Here is a 23523-nt window from a genome sequence, read left to right as displayed (position 1 = left end):
GTAATGGGCCTGTCCCACTTCAGCGATTTTTTTGGCGACTGCCAGCGACAGTCATAGTCGTAGCAGGTCGCCGAAAAACCGGCGACAGGATCCCCTGACGACAATGCTAACAAAGTCTACAACAACCTACCACCTAGTCGGCGTCAAGCTACGGCAAGCTACCGACAACTGGCAACCCATTAGGATGTCCAACTATGACCACACTTACGACAACTTACGTCCACCCACGACAAGCAACGACAAGGTACGACCCTGTTGGCGCCAACTGAAGTCAACTTAAGACAATTCAGTCGCCGGTACCTGTCGCCGGTTGACGTAGGTTGACGTAGGTAGTCGCCAATGGAATTCACCAAAGTCAGCACCGGCGATAACCTACATCACCTGGCGACAACCTACGTCATCCTGGCGACAGCACCTACGTCAGGCTACGATCATTGACGTCAAGCCCACGGGCGGCGACTGTCACCAAAAAGTTTTGAGCATTCCAAAATCCAGCGGCGACCAGAAAAAAGGTACCACTCTTTGGACGACTGAGGAGACAAGACGGGTGACACCTCGGCGACCATGTAACGACGGCCCAGTCGCCTGTAGTCGCCTAAGTGGGACAGGCCCATAAGTTCCAAGAAAAAGGCAGAATGTTGTGAAAAAAGGTAAAGTGCAGATATTCTAAAACCTTGGAGAATTCTAATTTTCCATTGATTTAAAAAAAAAAGATGTTTTACCATTGGCCTTTCCTGGACTGTTGACACCAATGATCTTTGCGTTAAATGGAAAGTAAAAGACCTTCAAGTGCTACAAATGACAAATGTAAACAGTAATATGAGCTTGTCAGGTGGCAGCTGTAGTGGAAGAATCAGATTTAACATTTCAGGTTGAAGACCTATAATTGGAATTGTGGTAATTGTTCATAATATCAAGTATAACAAGTTGTTATTAACTTTGCACAAATTCAGTGTTCTGCTATTGTCTGAAATCCCAAATTCTCTGAATTTCCTTTCCATTTCTCTTACCATCTTGTCTCTGGCAGATTATAACCTTTCGAGACTACATCCCTAAACTTATTGGTCCAGCAGCAATGCGGAAATTTCTCCCACCTTATGTTGGTTACAATTATTCCATTGATCCCAGAATTGCCAACGTTTTTGCCACAGCTTGTTTTCGGTATGCACACGTCACCATTCAGCCACTGGTCCATCGCTTCAACGAAAACTATCAGGAACACCCACAATATCCAAACATACCCCTGCGCAGTTCCTTCTTCTCTCCCTGGAGAATTGTGCATCAGGGTAAGTAATATTTCAATATCATTATAAATTCTCTACAGATTTTCACTATAGAGTGTAATAGCACTTTTTCTATAAGAGCATCAATGTACGTGAAGCAATTGAAGATGCATTTGAGATGTGTTGAGCCTTATGCCCCTGTCGCACTTAGGAAACCTGAACGGAAACCTCTGGAGACTTTGCGCCCCACCCAAGGTTTCCGTGCGGTTCCTGGAGGTTGCAGGTGGTTGCCGGAGGTTGCAGGTAATGGAAGCAGATAGGGAGACTGACAAAAACCTCCGGGAACCGCACGGAAACCTTGGGTGTGGCGCAAAGTCTCCAGAGGTTTCCGTTCAGGTTTCCTAAGTGGGACAGGGGCATTACACACATGCAAGACATATTTGGAGCATTAGCGAGATGGAGAGTTGGAGGCGCAGATGGGCAGGAATACGGAGTGGCCTGATAATCAGATCATCCATGATCTCTTTGAGTGGGCTTGAAGAACCAAGTGGCCTACTCCGCCTCTCAACTCGCATGTTCATAGTTATATTTTACTCTGCCAGGTGGAATTGAACCAATTCTTCGCGGATTACTGGCCAATCCAGCCAAAAGGCAGAAGCAAAATCGAATGATAGTGGATGAATTGCGCCAACACCTGTTTGAGTTGACGAATCGGCTGCCACTGGACCTGGCCTCATTAAACCTGCAACGGTCCCGGGATCATGGGCTCCCAGGTACTGAGAGATGAGGAACTTGTCCACGCACATGTGAACACATGGTCTTCTCTGATATACCTACATACATGGAGGCAATGCTGATGCCTTACAACTACAGCAAACTAATAATGCTGACTTCCAGTTCTGTCTGTGTAGAGTTTGGATGTAGGATTTTCCCAATTGCTCTAGTTTCCTCCGACTTCCCAAAATTGTCTCGGTTGGAAGGTTAACACAAAATGCTGGAGTAACTCAGCGGGACGGGTAGCATCTTTGGTGAGAAGGAATGAGTGATGTTTTGGCTCGAGACCCTTCTTCAGACTGAGTCTGAAGAAGGGTCTCAACCCAAAACATCACCCTTTCCTTCTCTCCAGAGATGCTGCCTGTCCCGCTGAGTTACTCCAGCATTTTGTGTCTACCTTTGATTTAAACCAGCATCCACAGGTCTTTCCTACACACTGGTTGGAAGGTTAATTGGTTAACATAGAAACATAGAAAGTAGGTGCGAGAGTAGACCACCAGGTCCGTCGAGCCCGCACCGCCATTCGCTCATGGCTGAACACTAAACAGACACACTTACCCACAAACAGTAGACACAAGACACAGAACACAAGACACTACCCTCCCCTTTATACCGCTATCACCCCTCTCCACCCCAAGAACCGCGTGATCTCCTGGGGGAGGCAAAAAAACGGATAAAAACCCAGGTCCAATTCGGGAAAAAAATCCGGGAAATTCCTATCCGACCCCAATCCAGGCGATCGACACTTGTCCAGGAGATCACTCAGGTCTACTATACTAACCATACCTAGGTCCATATCCCTGCCCTCTCCCCGTAGCCCCTTATCCCCTTGGCAGCTAAAAAAACATCTATTTTAGACTTAAATATATTTAACGTTTCTGCTTCCACTGCTCCCTGGGGCAGTGAATTCCATAAATTAACCACCCTCTGGGTGAAGAAGTTCTTCCTCATCTCAGTTTTAAAAGAGCCCCCCCTTATTCTGCAACTATGTCCCCTAGTTCTAGTTTCCCCGATCATTGGGAACATCCTCGGTGCATCCACCCGATCAAGGCCCCTCACGATCTTATATGTTTCAATGAGATCGCCTCTCATTCTTCTAAACTCCAAAGAGTAGAGTTCCAGCCTACTTAACCTTTCCTCATATGTCAATCCCCTCATTGCAGGAATTAATCTTGTAAACCTTCGCTGCACTGCCTCCAGGGCTAGTACATCCTTTCTTAAGTATGGACCCCAGAACTGTACACAGTATTCCAAATGTGGTCTCACTAATACTGTGTACAGCTGCAGCAAGACCTCCGTGTTTTTATACTCAATCCCCCTAGCAATAAAGGCCAAAACTCCATTGGCCTTCCTGATTGCTTGCTGCACCTGCATACTAACTTTTAGTGATTCATGTACTAATACCCCTAGATCCCTTTGCGTTGCATTACAACGCAGCTCCTCCTCATTTAGAAAATAACTTGCCCTATCATTTTTTTTCCCAAAGTGAATGACTTCACATTTATTAGTATTAAATTTCATCTGCCAAGTTGTTGCCCACTCACCTAGCTTATCTATATCCTTTTGCAGACTCTTCCTATCCTCCTCATCCCCTACTTTTCCTCCCATTTTTGTATCGTCCGCAAATTTTGATATATTACACTTGGTTCCCTCCTCCAAATCATTTATATAAATTGTGAACAACTGGGGTCCCAGCACCGACCCTTGCGGAACCCCGCTAGTTACCGGTTGCCATCCCGAGTATGAACCATTTATCCCCACTCTCTGCTTCCTATTTGTTAGCCAATCCTCTACCCATGCTAATATATTACCCCCAATCCCATAATTTTTTATTTTTAGCAATAGTCTCTTATGTGGCACCTTGTCAAAAGCCTTTTGGAAGTCCAAGTATACCACATCCACCGGTTCCCCTTTATCCACCCGGGTTGTTACTTCCTCAAAGAATTCAAGCAGATTCGTTAAACAGGACTTCCCCTTCACAAAACCATGCTGGTTACTATAAAGTACCCCTAGTGTAGGTGGTTGTGAGAGACTCTGGTTGGATCATTGCCTATCAAATCTTTAATCATAAGATAATCCATCTATTCTTAGTTTAGTAAACTTTCTCGAAATTACTTCCAATGTAGTTACATCTTTCCTGACGTAATGAAAAAATGTTGCACACAATACTCCAGAAGTGGAATCACCAATCCCCAAATAACTGAAGCAGAAACTCCATATGTTTATGTGTAGAAAGGAACTGTTGGTTTATGATTTGTTCTGGCCTTTTCCTACCTTCAGTTCTCTCCCTTTTACTTTCAGTCTGAAGAAGAATTCTGACCCAAAACGTCACCTATGCTCTTTCTTCAGAGATGCTGCCTGACCCATTGAGTTACTCCACCACCTTGTATCCATCTTCTACATATGTTTATATTCATCTCCCCATACAATATATGAGATATTCTTATATGCCATGTAGCTGTCCAGTCACATATCAGATCTAGTCCTCAGTCTACTGCTTTCTCAGTAGTGTTCTGGACTACTGTGGTAGGGGTAATGGTAGTGGACATGTCATTGATTATGAAGTACAGAGGGAACACTTTTGTTTCTGACCATGGTGCAAACTGGAAATTTCTCTGCCAAGAACGAATGGTCATTGAGCAGCCAATCCGCTGGGACTCGTTCATTATTGGATCTGGGAGTGGGAGTGTTAGGGGCTTGGCATAGAAGGAGTAGTCAAAAGAAAAGGACATCAAGTAAAATCCAAATAGTACTCTTTGTTTCCCTTCTCACCAATAAACACAGGCTATAATGCTTGGAGGAGGTTCTGTGGTCTCGCTGAGCCCAAGAATGTAAAGGATCTCACAGCAATCCTCAGAAATTCTCGTCTGGCAAGGGACCTGTTCAAGCTGTATGGAACTGCAGAGAACATCGAGCCATGGCTAGGGGGAGTGTCAGAGCCATCAGTGAGAGGTGGAAGGTTGGGTCCGTTGCTTGCCTGCTTGGCAGGGCAGCAGTTCAAAAACCTGAGAGATGGAGACAGGTAAGAGATCACAGTTCAAGACACGATCGAAGATTGAATCATATCCATCATTTCTTCACAAAGGGGAAATAGATCTCTGGTCAGAATTATTGAGCTCAATGTTGAAGCCTTAAAACTCTTCTAGTTTGTTAGTTTAGTTTAGTTTAATTTATTGTCACGTACAGTGGAAAGCTTTTGTTGCCTACTAACCAGTCAGCAGAAAAAATATACATGATTACAATCGAGCCATCCACAGTGTACAGCAGAGTAAAGAGTTGAGCTATTGTAATATGTGATTGCAGATCCACTTCTGTAATGAGCACAGAGTTGCCTGACTTGGGTGCCATCTTCTGCTGTTTCAGATGAGTTTGTACAATTTTTGATTTAATTAAATTTAACGCTTTTTGAAATAGGAGGAGGAGAAGATATTGAGCAACTAGATATTGAGCAGCTACAATTTCTCTGGCATTCAACTGAAAATGCCCATTGGGCATTGCTGAGAACTGTCTCCCTATAAACTGTATTGACAAATGAATCTCAGAAATGCCTGCCACTATATTCCTTCTTTTGTTCTTTAGATTCTGGTGGGAACACCAAGGAGTTTTTACCATCGATCAACAAAAAGCTCTGAAGCAAGTCTCACTCTCCAGAGTCATCTGTGATAACACCAGGATTGAAGAAGTCCCTCGTGATGCATTTAGGTTTAGGTCCTATCCAAAAGGATATGTGAGTTGCACGCAGATTTCAAGAGTAGATCTGAGTGCTTGGAAGGAGAATGTGGAAGGTACAGTATCCTTGGGATAGAACAATGTTTTTCTCAGTCTTTCTGAGCTAAACGTGTGCTGTGTTATGTTTATACCAATTAGAGGTGTGAGAGCACTTTGGAGAAGTCTTGCTGGACACAGTGACATGAGTACTGGGTTAAAGAGCCTTGCCAAGGTCACCCGAAAAGCGAGAAATACATTGATTCAGATGATAATTAGACAGCATCCAATAGAACGATGAATGGATGTCTTTGCAAAGGTGATCAATATATAATGTGTAGGAAGGAACAGCAGATGCTGGTTTAAACCAAAGATGGACACAAAATGCAGGAGTAACTCAGTGGGACAGGCAGCATCTTAGGAGAGAAGGAATGGGTGATGTTTTGGGTCGAGACCCTTCTGCAGACTGAGGTCTGAAGAAGGGTTTTGACTCGAAATGTCACCCATTCTTTCTCTCCAGAGATGCTGCCTGTCCCACTGAGTTACTCCTGCATTTTGTGTCTATGATGCCCAATATATAAATTGGGTTTATGTTGGAGCCTACTAGATATTTGATGGAAATTAGACGAGATGTGAAGATGCAACTTTGAAGAAGTCAACAATACACTAAGCTTAAGAATATTTTTTATCGTGCAAGGTAATTATTGGAGTAATCCTTAGGCCCAATGCTGTCTCTGGCACCACTGATGCTGTTTTCCTCTGGTCCTTTCTCCTGATCAAACAGTTTGACCATTAGGTGAAGATATACACAAAGTACTGCAGTAACTCAGCAGGTCAGGCAGCATCTCTGGAGAAAATGGATAGGTCTGATGTTTCGGATCAGGTCCCTACTTCAGACCTTTAGGTGCCCTGATTGTGTATCAATCTGAAGGTCATGAGCTAAAGCCAGGAGCTGTTCCGAGCTCACCATTGATCTGGTAACAGGGCCAACGCTTAGAATAGAGCAAGCTTATGTGATGTGATGATAAGAGGTGTCTGCCATCTATTAGCTGCTTGACAATTAAGTTATTCTCCCATAAAATCCAGCAAGTTACAGCTCATTTCCACTAACACTCTTTCTCAAATTTGATCACAATCCTCTTGAGCCCGTTGGCAATATAAATGATTATTTTAGCGAATAAGTTGCAATTTAAGCATCATGCCAATTCTGGGCACCACACCTTTGGAAGGAAGTCAACCCCTGAGAGAGAGCAAAGAAAAGATTTTGTAGAGCGGTACCAGAGATCTAGAACCGGGGTGGCTCTCCTTGGAGTGCCAAAGGAAGCACAATTACTGGTGCCAGGAGAGATAATTGTCAAAAGACCCAGATATGGGAAGCGATTTTTGTTGATAGATGAGTTGTCACCTGGGATGCACTGGTTGAACTGGCAGATACAATAAATGGGATCCAGGTCGATGATGGTGAGAAAATTGCAGCACTATAAGGACAGAGCAGGAGAGTGAGATTAATTGGATAGTCAGTTTTCAAGAGCAAGTGAGATATGATGAGCTGAATCATCTCCCACTCTCATGTCCTTTAATAAACACTTTCTTCATTCATTTTGTGGCCAAAGTCCTATTTTGTCCTTCCTCGTTGATCAAAACCACTGGGGATGGAGATTGCAGCCTTCACGTGGTCCACCCTGTTTCGACAAATGCAATCAACCTGGCGTGTACAATCAAATAAGATCAAATAGAACAAGTTGTCCTACAACTTTAGGCTGAGCACGTCATATGCAAGAAGAAGAAGTTCAAAACCACTAAAACCCTAGAATTTCAGTACCTTGGTGTTATCTTCATGAATGTAAGAATGACATTTTCTTCTTGCAGTGATTCCCTGTGGATCCGTCCCCATTGTGGCTCATGCCCATTTCACGATCTGTAAATCCTCAATCAGATACACCTGTGAGTGCGGATACATGCTGGTGGGAGCGGATACAATAATGTGTGTGAGTGATGGACAGTGGGACCCAGCTCCACCCGGCTGCACAGGTAGGGCTGGAACCCAGGCATCAGTCGGATACTAACCATGGGATGTTGTCTTTGGTGTCTATTTAATGACTTTAGTCATCCGATGTTAAAATGTCAGAAATACAACATATCTGCTAGGCAGCTTCATATATTTAATTTTCTTCAAAGATTTACTATAATCACTGCAGCTTCCTCACTGTGGGTGGTATTAAGATACAGACACAACAAAATAAACCAAGTAGACAAAAATGCTGGAGAAACTCAGCGGGTGAGGCAGCATCTATGGAGCTTATGGATCTATGGAGCTCCATAGATGCTGCCTCACCCGCTGAGTTTCTCCAGCATTTTTGTCTACTTTCGATTTTTCAGCATCTGCAGTTCCTTCTTAAAAGTAAAACAAGTGATCAGCAAAACATTTATTTTCCAATTTTATTTCTTAAATATTGGTATGTCCTCCACCTTTTTACTTCTGTAACTTGGCACATATATCATCATATAATGTTGTCATGTCAGACTATTGATCAGCCATAGGGCAAAACTTCATCAATGGTATTCCTTCAAGCTCTTCTTGATATTCCTTATACTCTCTGTGGAGATGTTATAGAGTATCTCCATTACTCTCCTGTCTACAACCAGGAATAAATGAACAGGTACCATATAACCATATAACCATATAACAATTACAGCACGGAAACAGGCCATCTCGACCCTTCTAGTCCGTGCCGAACACGTATTCTCCCCTAGTCCCATATACCATGGGATAGGAAAGGTACAGAAGGATATAGCCAAACACAGAATAATGAGATCGGCTCAGATAGGCATCTATGTTGACATGGGCGAGTTAGGCCAAAGGGCATGTTTCTATGCTGTATGACTCTAATACTACTGCCTCATAATCCCAAAGATCCGTATTCAGTCCTGACCTCCCGGTGAAGTATGTGAGGTGTTTGCATGTTCTCCTTGGCACACTCCTCCCACATCCCATAGTTGAGCAGGAGATATGTGTAGGAAGGAACTGCAGATGCTGGTTTCAACCGAAGATAGACACAAAAAGCTGGAGTAACTCAGCGGGTCAGACAGCATCTCTGGAGAAAAGGAACAGGTGTCGTTTCGGGTCAAGACCCTTCTTCAGACTGTGAAGAAGGGTCTCGACCTGAAACGTCACCTATTCCTTTTCTCCAGAGATGCTGTCTGACCTGTTGAGTTACTCCAGTTTTTTGTGTCTATCTCAAGATGAGCAGGTTGGTTGGTTAATTGGGTATTTTAAACTGCTCCTAGTGCTGGAAAATTAGCAGCTGAATAAGTGGGGATTTAATTGACATGTTAAAGAGAATAGATTACAGGGAAACATGTGGGGGAATATGACTGATGGGTTAGTTTAATAGCTGACATGGGGTTGATGGGCTGAATAGATCCTTCAATGTTGTACGTGAATATGAGAAATTAAGAGAGAAGCCAACTCTTTTGTAACAACTATATGGATACAGCTCATTCTAACTTGCTTTAAATCATTTTATCCTGCAGGCTCATTGACAAATGAAATATGATACTTCTTTGGTTGTATTTCAAAAGAATACATTGCTAATTAAGAATGGCAACATCTCCTGTTCCCAATCCCTGTGAGTATGATTAGGGTTGGAAGACAATGTCACACAACCAATCCAAACACCTCCAACCCCACCTCATGACGTTTATAGTACAACTTCAACTTAAGCATTGCTGACGCGCGTAGGCTTTAGGTGGAAATAAGATGAAATGATTATTTATGTTAACAGAATTGTAAAATTCTAGAATGTATTAATGTTCTCACTGATACCGAATCAAGAATTAACAAATTAATTCACATCTGATTATGCTTCTGAGATGCAATGTAATTCTGTTGTGGAATTAGCCCAATAAAAACCCTGTCTTCACTGATGGTATGAATAGTTTGACTTTGAAAAGTTCTAACTGGATGAGACTGTTGATGTGGAGAAGGATGAGGGTCAGGGGTTAAAGGGTAGATTAAGTCGAGTGTTTAATGATAGAGGTTGCAGGTATGAGAGGTGGCTTCAGAGTAGCCAGGGCTAATATCTGCAGTGCATTTTGTAGATGATACACCCTGCAGCCACAACAAGGCACCTTGGTAAATGAAATATGATACTTTGCATGGATGTGAAATGAATACATTGCTAATTAAGAGCAACATCAGTTCCATTGCAGAGAAGATGGTGTGAAGATGACCTGATAAATGGGCAGCATAGAGAAAACACTCCAATGATTGGAGTCAAACCTCACACTAACGGAGCTTCCTCCATTATCATCCTATTCCCAGTCATCCTAGTCCCAGGACTCACTGCATGCGTTCCTCGCAGCAGTGAATTTGGGCCCAACTATCTTCAGCAGCATCATTTTAAGGACAGATGTGAAGATGTTCATTGATGGTTACATAATGTTCAATTCCATTTTCAAATCTTGCCAAATGAAGCTCCCTCTGCCTGCATGCAGCAAGAGCAAAACTACATTCAGGCAGAGGTTGATAGTGGAAAGTAACAGAAGAGTTAGGCAATAACATTTCCAACAAGAGAGAGTCCAAAAAAACAATCCTTGGCATTGAATTACATTACTACCTAACCATGGAAAGGCCAAGATAGAATGGATGAGGAGAGGATGTTTCCAGTGGTGGAAGAGTCTAGGACCAGAGACCAGATTAAAAGGATGTACCTTTACAATGGACATGAGACATGGACAATCAGGCCATCTTCACATCTGATCAGAGACATTGGCTCTTTGGGGAAAAAAAGGTAAGCTGTAGTTTTCAGAATTAAGGATAAGCGACCGGTAATGTTAAATGTCCGCCGAGCTTCACAGTCGTGTATCTCTGGCTTCTTAAAAGTTGTCACCACTCCTTCTCCCTCCTTCTCCCCCCCTCTTTTAAAGGACTTACCGTACACTGTGTTTTAGCCGCCTTTTTACAGCGGCAACCTTCCTGTTTATCACGGTGTGTGTCTGTATATCACCTTGGCTTTGCACCGTGTGATTTTTTTTTAGACAGGGCAAGCGGGGGGAGCGCTGTCTAAAAAATTCACACGGGCTGATGAAGGAAGCGATGTGTTTATGTGTGTGTGTGTGTGTGTGTGTGTGTTCCACTCTGACAATCGCCGTTCCAGTTCCCGGCTTTTCAGGTGACTGCTGGCAACTTGACAGTCGCTGAAAAATCGCCTCAGTGGGACAGGCCCATTAAGCATCATTAAATCCAAGATAATGAAAACAATTTTTTTACTAATTGTGCAGCGCTCTTTCTGCTTGGTTGGACTTCCTTAAAAAACAAAAACAATAGCTTTAACTTCCATTGAACAAGCTTTTCATTAAACATTGCACCAAGTCAGCTTGTGAGGCAGTCCAGAATCACTGCAACTATGGTGCAAAACCTCTATGGGAAATTGTCAGGTGTGGCACCTTAAAATTTGTGAAATGAAGAAAGGAATGAAAGGGAGTATGCTACCTTAGCTATCAGAATGAGTGCGTCATCATGCCAGGAACACTTCCACTCCATCATTCAATATATTGTTTAATGCTGCTTCACTTTATAGCGTTGACAAGCAGAGATAATGACAATGGAATTTTATCGTCATAGTTAAAAAGGCAGAGCATTAGCTTGGAACAACTTTAATGCAGAGTAAGAATAGATTAATTAATCAAATTACAAATACGATTACATGCATTAGACAACAGCAGATTACATGTTATTGAACTTGCGTCATGACTATGAGGGCAAATGAGGCATGCAAGTCTCGTTGAGCCAGTTCTCACAAACAGCAGGAGTTTCATTGATGGAGGAGGGAACACGGCATAGGAGACACAAGAACAGAGCTCAGTTTTAATTAGAATGATGCAGCTTCAGTTTGATATATCATCCACATAGAAACAACTGAAAATGCTGCATTTATGACTATTACATGAAGTGCCTTGTATAATAGCTCCAATTCATCTATCCTGCTCTAACTGAGTTTGATGCCTCATGAATCTCATCATCTGCTTTAAAGTGTTCTTGTTGAGTTCAGGGGGGGTTAATTTCATAGAGGAAGTAACCACATTCAGAGAATACATTTTATATAGCACTCTGTACTGGACACTAAATGTTTGGAATCAACTCTCTGCAAGTGTTGGAGTAATAGGTTGGGAAGAACTGAGTCTTAACTTCCTGGTGGTTTTATTGTAGTGAAATTACAGGGAACAGGCAACCAACATATCCCAGAAAGCTATCAGCAGCATTACCTTGAGATCACCAGAATTCCAATCTCCCATTTATTCATACAACTCACTGGTGTAAACAGTCTCTTCAATATCTCTGGGTGAAAATCATGAGATTAACTAAAATTATAATTGGGTGATTGGTAGCATACCATAGTAGGCAGAGGTTCCAGAAAGGCCAACCATCCTCTCCCAGCAACTACCATGCACAATATTTGCTGCCTTGTCAGTGTTACTCATATCACTGGATCAAATGAACATAAAATACCAGATCTGGAATCAAAAGATTTTGAACTGGTGACTGAGTGGACTGCTAATGATCAACCTACTACAGATAGAGTGTGGGAAATTCCTGTCTTTTTAGACATGTACTGCACCTCAGCACCTGAGTTTGTATTTGCAATAACGAGTGATAAATTTCATCTTCGTCCAGGAAACCCTGAGCTTTAATCCAGTTTCCACCCCCCTTATTTCATTTCTGCCAGGCTGAATACATGTGGCGTTAGACTGCAGCCCAATGACTATCTCCTGAACCGTCAACAAAGTCTGTAACCTGGTCCAATTCTGCTGAGCCAGGTTCATTTTCATCTTCTTTTTGTATTTTGTCCAGGTTTCCAGGAAGTTCTGAAAATATATTTTTTAATATGACCATGGTTATGCCTATCAAATTTGTTACATGCTAAAGATACTTAACGTTTATCGTGACGTGACAGAGAATTTATTGCAGAATGCAAGATTACATATATTTCCTTCCCCAGTGGGTGTTTGGTCTTACCAGTACAAGTAGGCGGTGCAGAGTGCCACAGTCCATTTCTCAGGCATTTTATTGTGTCTCCTCCCACCAGTTCGAATCCAGATCGGCAGGTGTATGTGACCAAGGATTCGCAGACTGAAAAATGGGCATGAGAGACCAAAGGGATGGCTCCACAAGAGGTTCCTGTAAAGAAAAGAAACAGAAGCTGTTATTAAAGAGAGGTTTAGAGTTACAAGGAATAGCTGAACAAGCATTTGTCAAATTATAAGCACTGTCCTTATCATATGGACTTTACATCAATATAATCTGAACTGCTGTTGAATATTTAACAGGAACTCTCTCCTTTGACTATCAATAAGACTGACTGAAATTAAATAGTAGTTTTTTCCAGTTTAGATGTAGGTGATTCTGGAAAATAAGTGTAAGTGGCTGTCAGTGCAGAAAGAACAAAGGCAGCCACTGGTGATGAATTCCACAATTGCCTCACAGTGCCTCAATGCAACCTGAGCTACTTGAGTAGAAGAGTGTGTGAGACTGGGGTCTCAACCTCAACTGAAGGCTCCCGAGCTGCAAGGCAGCTGTTATCTGTGCCTTCCTTTATGTTTCTGAGACATAAAACACAACAGTCACTTCAAAGCACTGGAAGAATCACTGATACTGTCTCAGCAAAATCTTACAAATCTACTGGCAGACCATGTGAACCAAGGTTAGTGTGGCTGAGGCTTAATTACATATGGCTGGGTCTCTTGGACAGTCCATCTTATTTGTATGCCTGACACCAGGCTCACAAAACAGACACTCTGCTCCAAGATCTGTCATAGCAGAGATTATGAAGTGGATAGAATAAATTAGTTAAGTATAATCCTATATCTTCCTTGAAAAAAACTGTGATATTATCACTGACTGTGATATTGACCCGTGACTATTTAAAGTGGAGAAGAGTCTATCTTGGTGGCTCTGAGAATCTCGTCCTTTCATCCTGAGCACATAGGTACCCGACATAGATGGTTGAAACATTATGCCAACTCCAAAATTATCTCCAACTCACTCTGTTACACATTTGCTGCACCACAGACTCTGCAGGTTACAGAATGCATTAATTGGGCACTGAGAAATACAGAGAATAAAGTGGAAGTGATATATCATTAATTCCAATGAGCTGACAAAGAAGGCAGAGATACAAAGAAGACAACAAGTAAAGTGTTTCGTGGGTCTTTGACAGATTACCTCAGACTTGAGAAGATGTTTATATACAGAGTGAAAAGGAACAGGATTAAAGTTAAATACTACTGATAATTTATAAAGTAGAATAAAATGCTGATTTTTTTTTACATAGTACTCAGCTAGATAATATCTTAGAACCTAATCCATTTAACTGATTTTGTCAGCATTGTTGTTGGAATCATCTGAAGTATAGAATTGAATAGTAGTTTAAAGTATTTCAGTTACATATCAACCACTTAAATTAAAGTTTTGAAAAGTGATCTGGAAAGTGACTGAATGTTCTAAATGTAAGAAAGAACACTTCAGAAAAGTTGTGTAAATATTGAAGTTGAACAAGTGAGTTTAACATCGTGAAAGACAGAAGATTAGCAAAGGAAACAATTGGACGGATAGGCAAATGCTTCATCAAAGAAGTTAATTTAAATGAGTGTTTACAGGAGGAAAGAGAGATAGAGAGAATTAGGGAAGCAATTTCAAAACAAAGCTTATAGTGCAGCATTAAAAACTGGGGATAATCAAGAAACATAGAACCATAGAAAATAGGTGCAGGAGTAGGCCATTTGGCCCCTCGAGCCAGCACCGCCATTCAATATGATCATGGCTGATCATCCAAAATCAGTACCCCGTTCCTGCTTTCTCCCCATATCCCTTAATTTCATTAGCTCTTAGAGCTATATCTAACTCATTGAGTACATCCAATGAATTAGCCTCCACTGCCCTTTGTGGCAGAGAATTCCACAGATTTACAACGCGCTGGGTGAAAAGGTTTTTCCTCATCTTAGTCCTAAATGACCTACCGCTTATTCTTAAACTGTGACCCCTGGTTCTGGACTCCCCAATATCTGGAACATTTTGCTCTACTTGCATGCTTACTTTCAGTGACTGATGTACAAGGACACCCAGGTCTCATTGTACCTCCCCTTTTCCTAATCTGATAACATTCAGTAAATAATCTGCCTTCTTGTTCTTGCCACCAAAGTGGATAACTTCACATTTATCCACATTATACTGCATCTGCCACACATCAGCCCACTCACCCAACCTATCCAAGTCACCCTGCAGCTTTGTAGCATCCTCCTCGCTGCTCTGCCACCCAGCTTTGTGTCATCAAGAGGTCAGAATCAGAATTTACTTCAACGTTGAGAGCCATCACCATTTGACCACATCGGTCATTTGCTTCGTTTTAGGACAAGAATGACTGTGCCAACCTAGACTTGGTGCCTGTGGTCACCGCATGATTGCACTGACCATGGGCTGGATGCGGAAGGCTGTCAGATTGGCTCTCTGCCCAGTGGAGTCCAATGATGTCCTCCAGGGAATGGTTAGACCATTGACGGGAAGCTCCTGTCTCTGACCACAGACAAAGCCAGAGATGTGCTTTCCCTACTGTTAGAGTTGGAAGAGATTTTAACAATTTTTAAATGGCCATGACATTTAGCGATAATTAAGAACCATTCACATTGAAATAATAAGTTAGAAAGTAAAGATCAAGTTGGCAAAATAAATTTAAAATCAAGTGAAATAACTTATTTTCCCAACTACCTTCTGCCGTTTTATCTAACAATCCCCATTTAAACCGATGACCTCATCAAGTTTCAACACTGAGTCTGAACTGGCGAGGAACCTGAGAAACAATTTTGCAGTGAAACACCGGAAATGAACACAACATAGAGCCCTGCCATAGGACTCCACGTAGAGTCCAGTGGCATAGTAAGCTTGACAGAATAAGCTCTGCCAATCTTTCAGTGAGCGCCAGACACAATACTTATGCACTGTCTAGTGTCTGGGGCAAAAATAGGGCTTATTTCTATCTTTATATTTACTTATTTATTTGTTACTGTCTTTTTTATTATTTATGTCTAGGGCATAAATAGGGTGAACACGGGGTTCCACTGCCAGCATAACTCAAACCAAACATCTGAACTAACTGAAGGTTTAATAGCAACATACCATCAACCATTTCTCTCCAGGCACTCAGGTCTACCCGTGGTATGTGATCACACCTGACAAAAGCTTCCGGGTATGGTCTGAATGTAAGTACATCCCTAGGAACATTTTCAATCCTGGTATTATCACAGATGAAGGCAGAGAATGAGACCTGTTGAAGAGCTTGCTGTTGCTTAGCAGTAAAAACTCCTTTGTTTTTCCACCAGAATCTAAAAAACAAAGAAATACCGAGACTGATATTAGGAAGTGAGAAGATTTAGGCCAACATTTATCCCTTATGGATCCCAATACAACTGATATTTTCCTAGTGGAGCTCTGTCTACTGTGTCTCCCTAAATAATTTCACCAACCTATGTTATTCATATGTGTGAGACTTTTGAGACGTTACTGTGATAGCCTGTTTGACTTTCTTAAGTTAAAGATAATATTGAGAACTGGTCTTCTCCATTCTGGTGCATGGACGCAAAATGGCATTAGGTGGACTGAAAATAAATATATTGTATTATATGTAGTTAAAAGAAATTTCTATGGTTTAAAATATTCCAAAAGTCCAAACTTATACATCAGACCTTAAAATAGCTGAGCCATTGTGCTACAGGTTTTGGGGAATGTGCTGGGATAACAACTATCTGAGACCAGGCTTTGCTGGGGCTTGGCTTTGTCAGGGTTAGTCTTTCAACTACATGCGACGTAAGAATCTCCAAATCATTTCACATTCTCCATCTCTCAGGCAGATCTAAATCTGGATCAGTGCATACATAAAAATTGAAAATGCTTGAAATACCCAGCAGGTCAGGCAGCAATTGTGGCGGGAGATACAGAGTAAAAATCAATGTCATTATTTAATCTATCTATCGATGGTAGGCCGCAGAGCGACCGGAGATATGATCCGGAAAATAATCGCATTTCAATTCAAATTATTGGATCAGGTTTTAGTGGATCAGCTTCCAGCAAAATGGTGAGGCAGTAGCCAAGATTTGATAGTTAGTGGCATGCTGTTGGCAAGACAACGCTATGACGTACCTCGTTGATTGAGGCAGGAAACCGAAAAGGTGCAGTTGGCAGAGAGTCACCTTGTTCTTGGAAAAAGGTGCATACGAATGGTGGAGGTGGTCAAAGGTTAGGGAGAAAAGTAGCTCTAGAAACTAGCCGCAAAAGATATACTGGATTGGTGGTGATCCATTAGCACGAAAGAGAGCAAAGACTGTCATATGCTGAGAGAATGGAGCGGCTGGGCATGTATACTCTGGAATTTAGAAGGATGAGCGGATATCTTATTGAAAGTTATAAGATTATTAAGGGTTTGGACACGCTGGAGGCAGGAAACATATTCCCGATGTTGGGGGAGTCCAGAACCAGGGGCCACAGTTTAAGAATAAGGGGCAAGCCAGTTAGAATGGAGACAAGGAAACACTTTTTCACACAGAGAGTTGTTTCTCTGGAATTCTCTGCTTCAGAGGGCAGTGGAGGCCGGTTCTCTGGATACTTTCAAGAGAGGGCAAGATAGGGCTCTTAAAGATAGCGGAGTCATGAATTATGGGGAGAAGGCAGGAACGGGGTACTGATTGGGGATGATCAGCCATGATCAAATTGAATGAAGGTGCTGGCTAGAAGGGCCAAATGGCCTACTCCTGCACCTATTGTCTATTGTCTATTAACAAATCAAGTAGTTCATTGGAAAAAATATAGAGGGCTTGATATGTTGATTTGAATCTACCACACAAAGATAAAAAGATTAGAACAGAGCTGTGAAAAATCCTACATGTAACAGAGCAAATGATTCACAACACGAGACCAGGATCTATGAGGCACGCTCCTGTGGTTGTATGTCCACAGCTGTCCTGTCATTGCCCTCGCAGTTGGTTCAGCGGAGTCAACAAGTCAGTGGAAAACTCTACAGAATGCCCTAGGAACACTGCACTGTGTAGATACGGGCAACAAAATTTAAATTTAAAAGGCTAGAATCATCAGGATTATATGGGGAAGACAAGTGACTCCTGTTTCTATTATCATTACAGGCTGCAACCTGTTACAAATAAACAATGATGATACTATAAATTGAGATGACATGGGCAGGAAGCTGGCTTGTTGCAATTATCCAGGTTGCGTCAATAACGAGCTTCTGCAAATCAGGAAAGGAAATGTTGACCAAACTTACTCATGCAAACCCAGAGATAAAGTCACATGTTGAAAACACAGACTTGTTTAATGCCTGAAGCAAAAGGGGAGAAGAGTTGTTTTTGTAAAGTGTATCCAATTACAAGGAAGAGCCAGTACCACCAAGGGCGCCACACGACTGGCAGCCCCGCCAACAGTCAGTCTGTTTGTTCGCCTTTTAAAAATTTTTTTAGTGCATTTTAAAAGTCTTGTAAATGTTCTCTGGTTTGTTTTATGTGGGGGGAGGGGGATTTTTTTTTTCAGTTCCTTACCTTGCCGGAGATGCGATTATTTTCCGGGTCGCATCTTCGGTCGCTCTGCGGCCTACCATCGATGGAGCTGGAGGCCTCCTCGGACTGTATTTTGGCCCCACCGCAGGGCGTGGACTTAACATCGGAGTCGATCCCTTGCCTGGGATCGCTCCAACCGCAGCCTGTGGACTTTACATCGGGAGCTCGTAGTCTCGGGAGAGGCTAGTCGGGAGCTCCAATGACGCAGAGGCTTGACCAGCCCCGACGCGGGATTCGATCACCAGCCCCGACGCGGGGTAGCTGACATCCCCCCGATGCAGGAGCTGATCGCCCCGATGCGGAGGGCTAAAACGCTGCTGGCTACAGGAGTCAAGATCGTGCTGTCAACGGAGGGCTCGAGGCGGGAGAGGAAAGAAGGGAAGCGATTTGAACTTTTTTTTCGCCTTCCATCATAGTGAGGAATGTGGAGGAGTCACTGTGGTGGATGTTTATGTTAAAGCGTATTTTGTGTGTTCCGTTGCTTTTTATTTGTATGACTGACTTGGCAGATGAAATTTCTCGTATGCTGCAAAACACATTTGGCTAATAAAGTATTATTGTGATTGTGATTATATTCTCCCAGGCCTAATATGGATCCAGCACATTCACATACCAATTTCCCTAGCTGATCTGCAAAGAAACCAAATTATATTTGGTGGTCTTCCATTGATTGCTAAACTCCCCCATGTATTCACACATTGCACAAGAAATTGCCACATTGTATCCTAGATGTTGACGGGCTCCCAATGTTTCAACACCCTTGGAACTTGCAGTGGGTTTTGAGGTTTTCTATTTTGGAAAGAAGCACCAATATGCCTCTACACAAGATCTATGTTAGGAATTCCAACATGCCTTTTATTTAAAAAAATGCAAAGGTATTAAAGATTTTCAAATCAGGGTTTGTTTCAATATGTGGACAATCTTTCCCTGATGTAGACAATCTTTCCCCGGCTATGAATCTTAGGAAAAAATATCTTTAGGTTAATGAATTGCCTGAGTTCTTAATTGAATCATTCTGAAGGCCAGCTAGTCTGCAGAAATGCCACATTAGACCACAAAAACCCGGTTAAGTGGAGCCGCTTCACAACGTGCAGCTTCACCTAAACCAAGGCACTAATTGTTGCCTTCAGGGGAAAGTCAGGAGACCACATTCCAGTTTTCTTTGGTGGTGAAGAGAATTGTCACCTTCAAACTGCTGGGCTTTAACATCTCAGGTAACCTGCCCCGGGCTCAGCTCATTGATGTAATCATGAAGAAGATGTGGCAGCATCTCAACTTTCTTAGAAGTTTAAAGAAATTTGGCATGTCACCAGGTGACACTGTAGAGAGTATCCTGACTGGTTGTATAATGGCCTGCTACACCATTTCCAATGCACTGGAATGCAAGAAGCTGCAGAGAGGGTTGCATTTAATCTGGTCCATCATGGGAACAGCTCTCCCTCCCCTCAAAGGCATCCGGAGGCACTGCCTCAAAAAGGCAGCATCTACCATCAAGGATCCCCACCATCTGGGCCACACCTTTTCTTGCTGCCACCATCGGGCAGGAGGTACAGAATTCTGAAGTCTAATACCATCAGGTTCAGAAACAGGCTCCTTTCCGACAACCACCAGGTTTTGAAAACTGACCTGCACAACCCTATTCCTACCTCAGGAACCCTGAAGCAGAACCTTACGCACCACCTCTTGCATTGCTATGTACTTGTTTTCTCGGGATTAGAACATTGCTCCTAGAAAAAGGGTATGGGAAAAGCCTTGCGAACAAGGATTTATGTCGCCAAAGAACTGTGAAGAAAGAGGAAGAGATATCCCCATAATGACCTTTCTGTCTTGGGCCTCCTCCATTGCCAGGCCACATGCAAACGGGAGGAACGAGACCATTCTCGAACCGAAACTTGACCCATTCCTTCTCTCCAGAGATGCTGCCTGTCCTGCTGAGTTACTCCAGCTTTTTGTGTCTATCTTCGGTTTAAACCAGCATCTGCAGTTTCTTCTTACAATCCAATGGTATCAACATTAAATTCCCCAATTTTACATAACACCCTCCTTACTCCCTCTTACTTTCCTGTAGTTTCTTCTATCTTGCATACTTGTTTTTGCCTACTGCAGTAAGAGTGACCTGTATTGTGTTTAATACTGTTTAAAACTGTATTGTGCTCATCTTTATTGTGAATAAGATGAGTGAAGTAAAATTGCAGGACCACCACCGGTTTTCCAGTAATGTGAGCTAGCACCTTCTTTAATCCGGACAAAATTACAAGAGCGCACTTTAAAACCCCCTCTCTGGAAGTCACCCTGATTTTGTGGCACCTAGGCTGGGTGAGGTGACCGATCCCAACCTCATCAGGACTTCCGCGGCCAGTCGGTGAGTTGGATGCTGGGGCTCTGGACTTGACCCGGCCGGAGCTGGCAGATCTGTTCCCATAGCCGACGTCCGCGGATGACATTGTGGGCCCCCTAAGGCCTCTGTTGGTCCAGCAAAGCAGGCAATACACCAATGCGCTGGAACCAAGGGTGCCAGAAAATCAGTGGTGGACCTGTATAGCCGATCGAGTCATTGGATTGGATAGATTCAGGTGAGCCAGTTTCCACAACAGGTTTGTTATGAAAATCTCAATGCATTTGTTACCTGTCTCCATCGCGGAGGTTCTTGAACTGTCGTCCTATCAAGCAGCCAAACAATGGGCCCACCCTGCCACCTTCCACAAAGGGTTCAGAGATTCCCCCGACCCACACGTCAATGTTCTCTGGCGTTCCATATAATTCGAGGAGATTAGATGCAAGTTCCATATTCTTGAGGATGAATGAAAGATCAAAGAGACCACGGGGATCAGATAGTCCACAGAACTTTCGCCATGCATTGTAACCTGGATTTGGGGTTGGGAGATGGAGGTTAATTTTTTCCTCATCAGTTAAGATAAACAAAAAAAAAGATAATAAGTGCAAGAAAATAAAAAGCATCAACAATTGTGCAATCTGAGGATTTCAGAAATTACAAATCGAGTCTGTGTAATATAACATCCTGTATGATTCATCATCTATTTTTTTTAACAAATGGATTGCATAAGTCACGGAGTGGCAAAATAGTCACGGACACCTAATGACCGATTAAGCTGAAGGAGCTGAATCAGTAAGTCAGGACCTTCACTGAAATCATCTTCTATTACCTTGGAGCCCATGGTCCCTGGATCGCTGTATGTTAATGGCAGATAGGTCCAGATTCATCTGATGCTCTGATATAACCAGCTTCTCCCTCAGCTCATCTGTCATCATTGCATCTTGGGTCTGCAATTTGGCCGGGTAACCAAATAAACCGCGGATTATTGGATCAATACCTCCTAAACAACAACAAACAGTTATATTTTGTTTACATTTAATGCCTGATTAAATTTAAATGAAAATGGGATTGTAAATCAGATTTTTATTTTTTTTAAATGGGACAGAGTTATTAGAAAAATGTAACTAAATCATTGTAGGTAAGTCACCAAGAGAGTATGGGAGACTTCCTAGGATAATGAGATGAGGTACAGAAGGAAATCAAGTGTGTACTAATTAAACTTTTGTGTGATTTGTTACCTCCTTGTTACTCCCTCGTTACCCCCAAATGTTACCCCCTTGTACAAAATAGGAATAAGGATAAATTGAAGTTTATAGCCCAATCACTTAAACTCAGTGGTAGAAAAGCTTTAAGAATTATTGATCTAGGACAGGATTAATAGTCCCCCAGGGATATTTGATGGGGCATTTTGATAGATATCGCAGATGGAAAGATTGTTACCTGTCTCCATCGCGGAGGTTCTTGAACTGTCATATGTTAATGGCAGATAGTTGGAAAGATTGGAAAGACTGGGCTTGTATTCACTGGAATTTAGAAGGATGAGAGGGTATCTTATAGAGATGTATAAAATTATAAAAGGACTGGACAAGCTAGACGCAGATGGAGGGGTCCAGAACCAGGGCCACAGTCTAAGAATAAAGGGGAGGCCATTTAAAACTGAGATGAGAATTATTGATCTAGGACAGGATTAGGACAGACGTTTTCACCCTGAGAGTTGTGAATTTGTGGAATTCTCTGCCACAGAAGGCAGTAGAGGCCAATTCACTGGATGAATTTGAAAGAGAGTTAGATAGAGCTCTAGGGGCTAGTAGAATCAGGGGATATGGGGAGAAGGCAGGCACGGGTTACTGATTGCGGATGATCAGCCATGATCACAATGAATGGCATTGCAGGCTCGAAGGACCAAATGGCCTCCTCCTGCACCTATTTTCTATGCTTCTATGTTTCTATGGAGGCTGTGGAGGTCGAGTCAATGGATATTTTTAAGGCAGATATAGATAGATTCTTGATTAGTATGGGTGTCAGGTGTTATGGGGAGAAGGCAGGAGAATGGAGTTAGGAAAGAGAGACAGATCAGCCATAATTTGAATGGTGGAGTAGACTTGATGGGCCAAATGGCCTAATTCTGATCCTATCACTTATGAACTTATGAGATAGCGCCAATAAGGGTGATGAAGTCGAGGTGATATGCTGTTGATAAGGTGCCACATAATAGGTGTAGCAACAAAATTCAGAACTCATGTCATCCAGTTGGATTAAATAGTGGGATAATGGATAGGTGGAGCAATTGTGGATTTGGAGTTACAGGTATAAATTAAAGGGGAAGACAATTAAGAATACCATTTTAATGCAGTGTATGGTTGAAATCTGGAATGCACTGCCAGTGGATGTGATGGAGACAGGTTTTATTGTGGTTTATAAGAAAAAAATAGATAAAGGTATGATGGGGAAAACTGTATAAAGCTATGGAGAAAGGATGGAATGGAACAGGACACATGTTCCGTTGAAGACGAGTGAGTATCATGATGGGCCAAATTGCCTTCCCTCAGCTATAACTTTTCTATGATTCGATGAGATAGACGTACACTCAACATTTCCCATTGCAGCCTGGAGCTCAATGGACTTCCTGCAATAGTGCCATCATTAAAAATCAAATATTCTCCATCTGATTTCAAGGGTATTAGATATCAAATATGAAAATACGTTCAGAATATCTACTTACATTAAATTAAGGGGATATATCTTAAGCTTACAGGACAAACGATAAAGAAATGTAATTACTTGCTACAGAAGTTTTGTGTGTAAAGTACATTCCGATTAAGGCAGTACATTTAGATATTAAGCCAAAAATAGTTGTTTGATGTAGTTCGT

At 42.3% G+C, this 23523-nt stretch overlaps 2 protein-coding genes across 4 annotated transcripts in view; one reads left to right on the top strand and one right to left on the bottom strand.

The window, feature by feature from the left end:
* Positions 1-9629, top strand: part of LOC116989007 (eosinophil peroxidase-like) — a 36305-nt gene extending 26676 nt beyond the window's left edge. For all 3 annotated transcript variants that reach the window (XM_033046120.1, XM_033046121.1, XM_033046122.1), the window contains exons 10-15: positions 1028-1286; positions 1826-1996; positions 4782-5019; positions 5577-5782; positions 7572-7733; positions 9237-9629. In XM_033046120.1, coding sequence (XP_032902011.1) covers positions 1028-1286; positions 1826-1996; positions 4782-5019; positions 5577-5782; positions 7572-7733; positions 9237-9259 — 1059 coding nt within the window. In that variant the 3' untranslated portion in view covers positions 9260-9629. The remainder of the gene's footprint in view (positions 1-1027; positions 1287-1825; positions 1997-4781; positions 5020-5576; positions 5783-7571; positions 7734-9236) is intronic.
* Positions 9630-11257: 1628 nt separating this feature from the next.
* The window catches only part of LOC116989172 (eosinophil peroxidase-like), a 29484-nt gene continuing 17218 nt past the window's right edge, over positions 11258-23523 (bottom strand). The window contains exons 9-13 of the mRNA XM_033046397.1: positions 21482-21652; positions 20944-21181; positions 15874-16079; positions 12721-12882; positions 11258-12569 (exon numbers count right to left, since the gene is read on the bottom strand). Coding sequence (XP_032902288.1) covers positions 12448-12569; positions 12721-12882; positions 15874-16079; positions 20944-21181; positions 21482-21652 — 899 coding nt within the window. The 3' untranslated portion in view covers positions 11258-12447. The remainder of the gene's footprint in view (positions 12570-12720; positions 12883-15873; positions 16080-20943; positions 21182-21481; positions 21653-23523) is intronic.

This window comes from Amblyraja radiata, chromosome 28 (assembly GCF_010909765.2).
Source record: "Amblyraja radiata isolate CabotCenter1 chromosome 28, sAmbRad1.1.pri, whole genome shotgun sequence".
Lineage (NCBI taxonomy): Eukaryota > Metazoa > Chordata > Chondrichthyes > Rajiformes > Rajidae > Amblyraja > Amblyraja radiata.
Note: the sequence above shows the minus strand (reverse complement) of the source record. Positions and strands in the feature narration are given on the sequence as shown.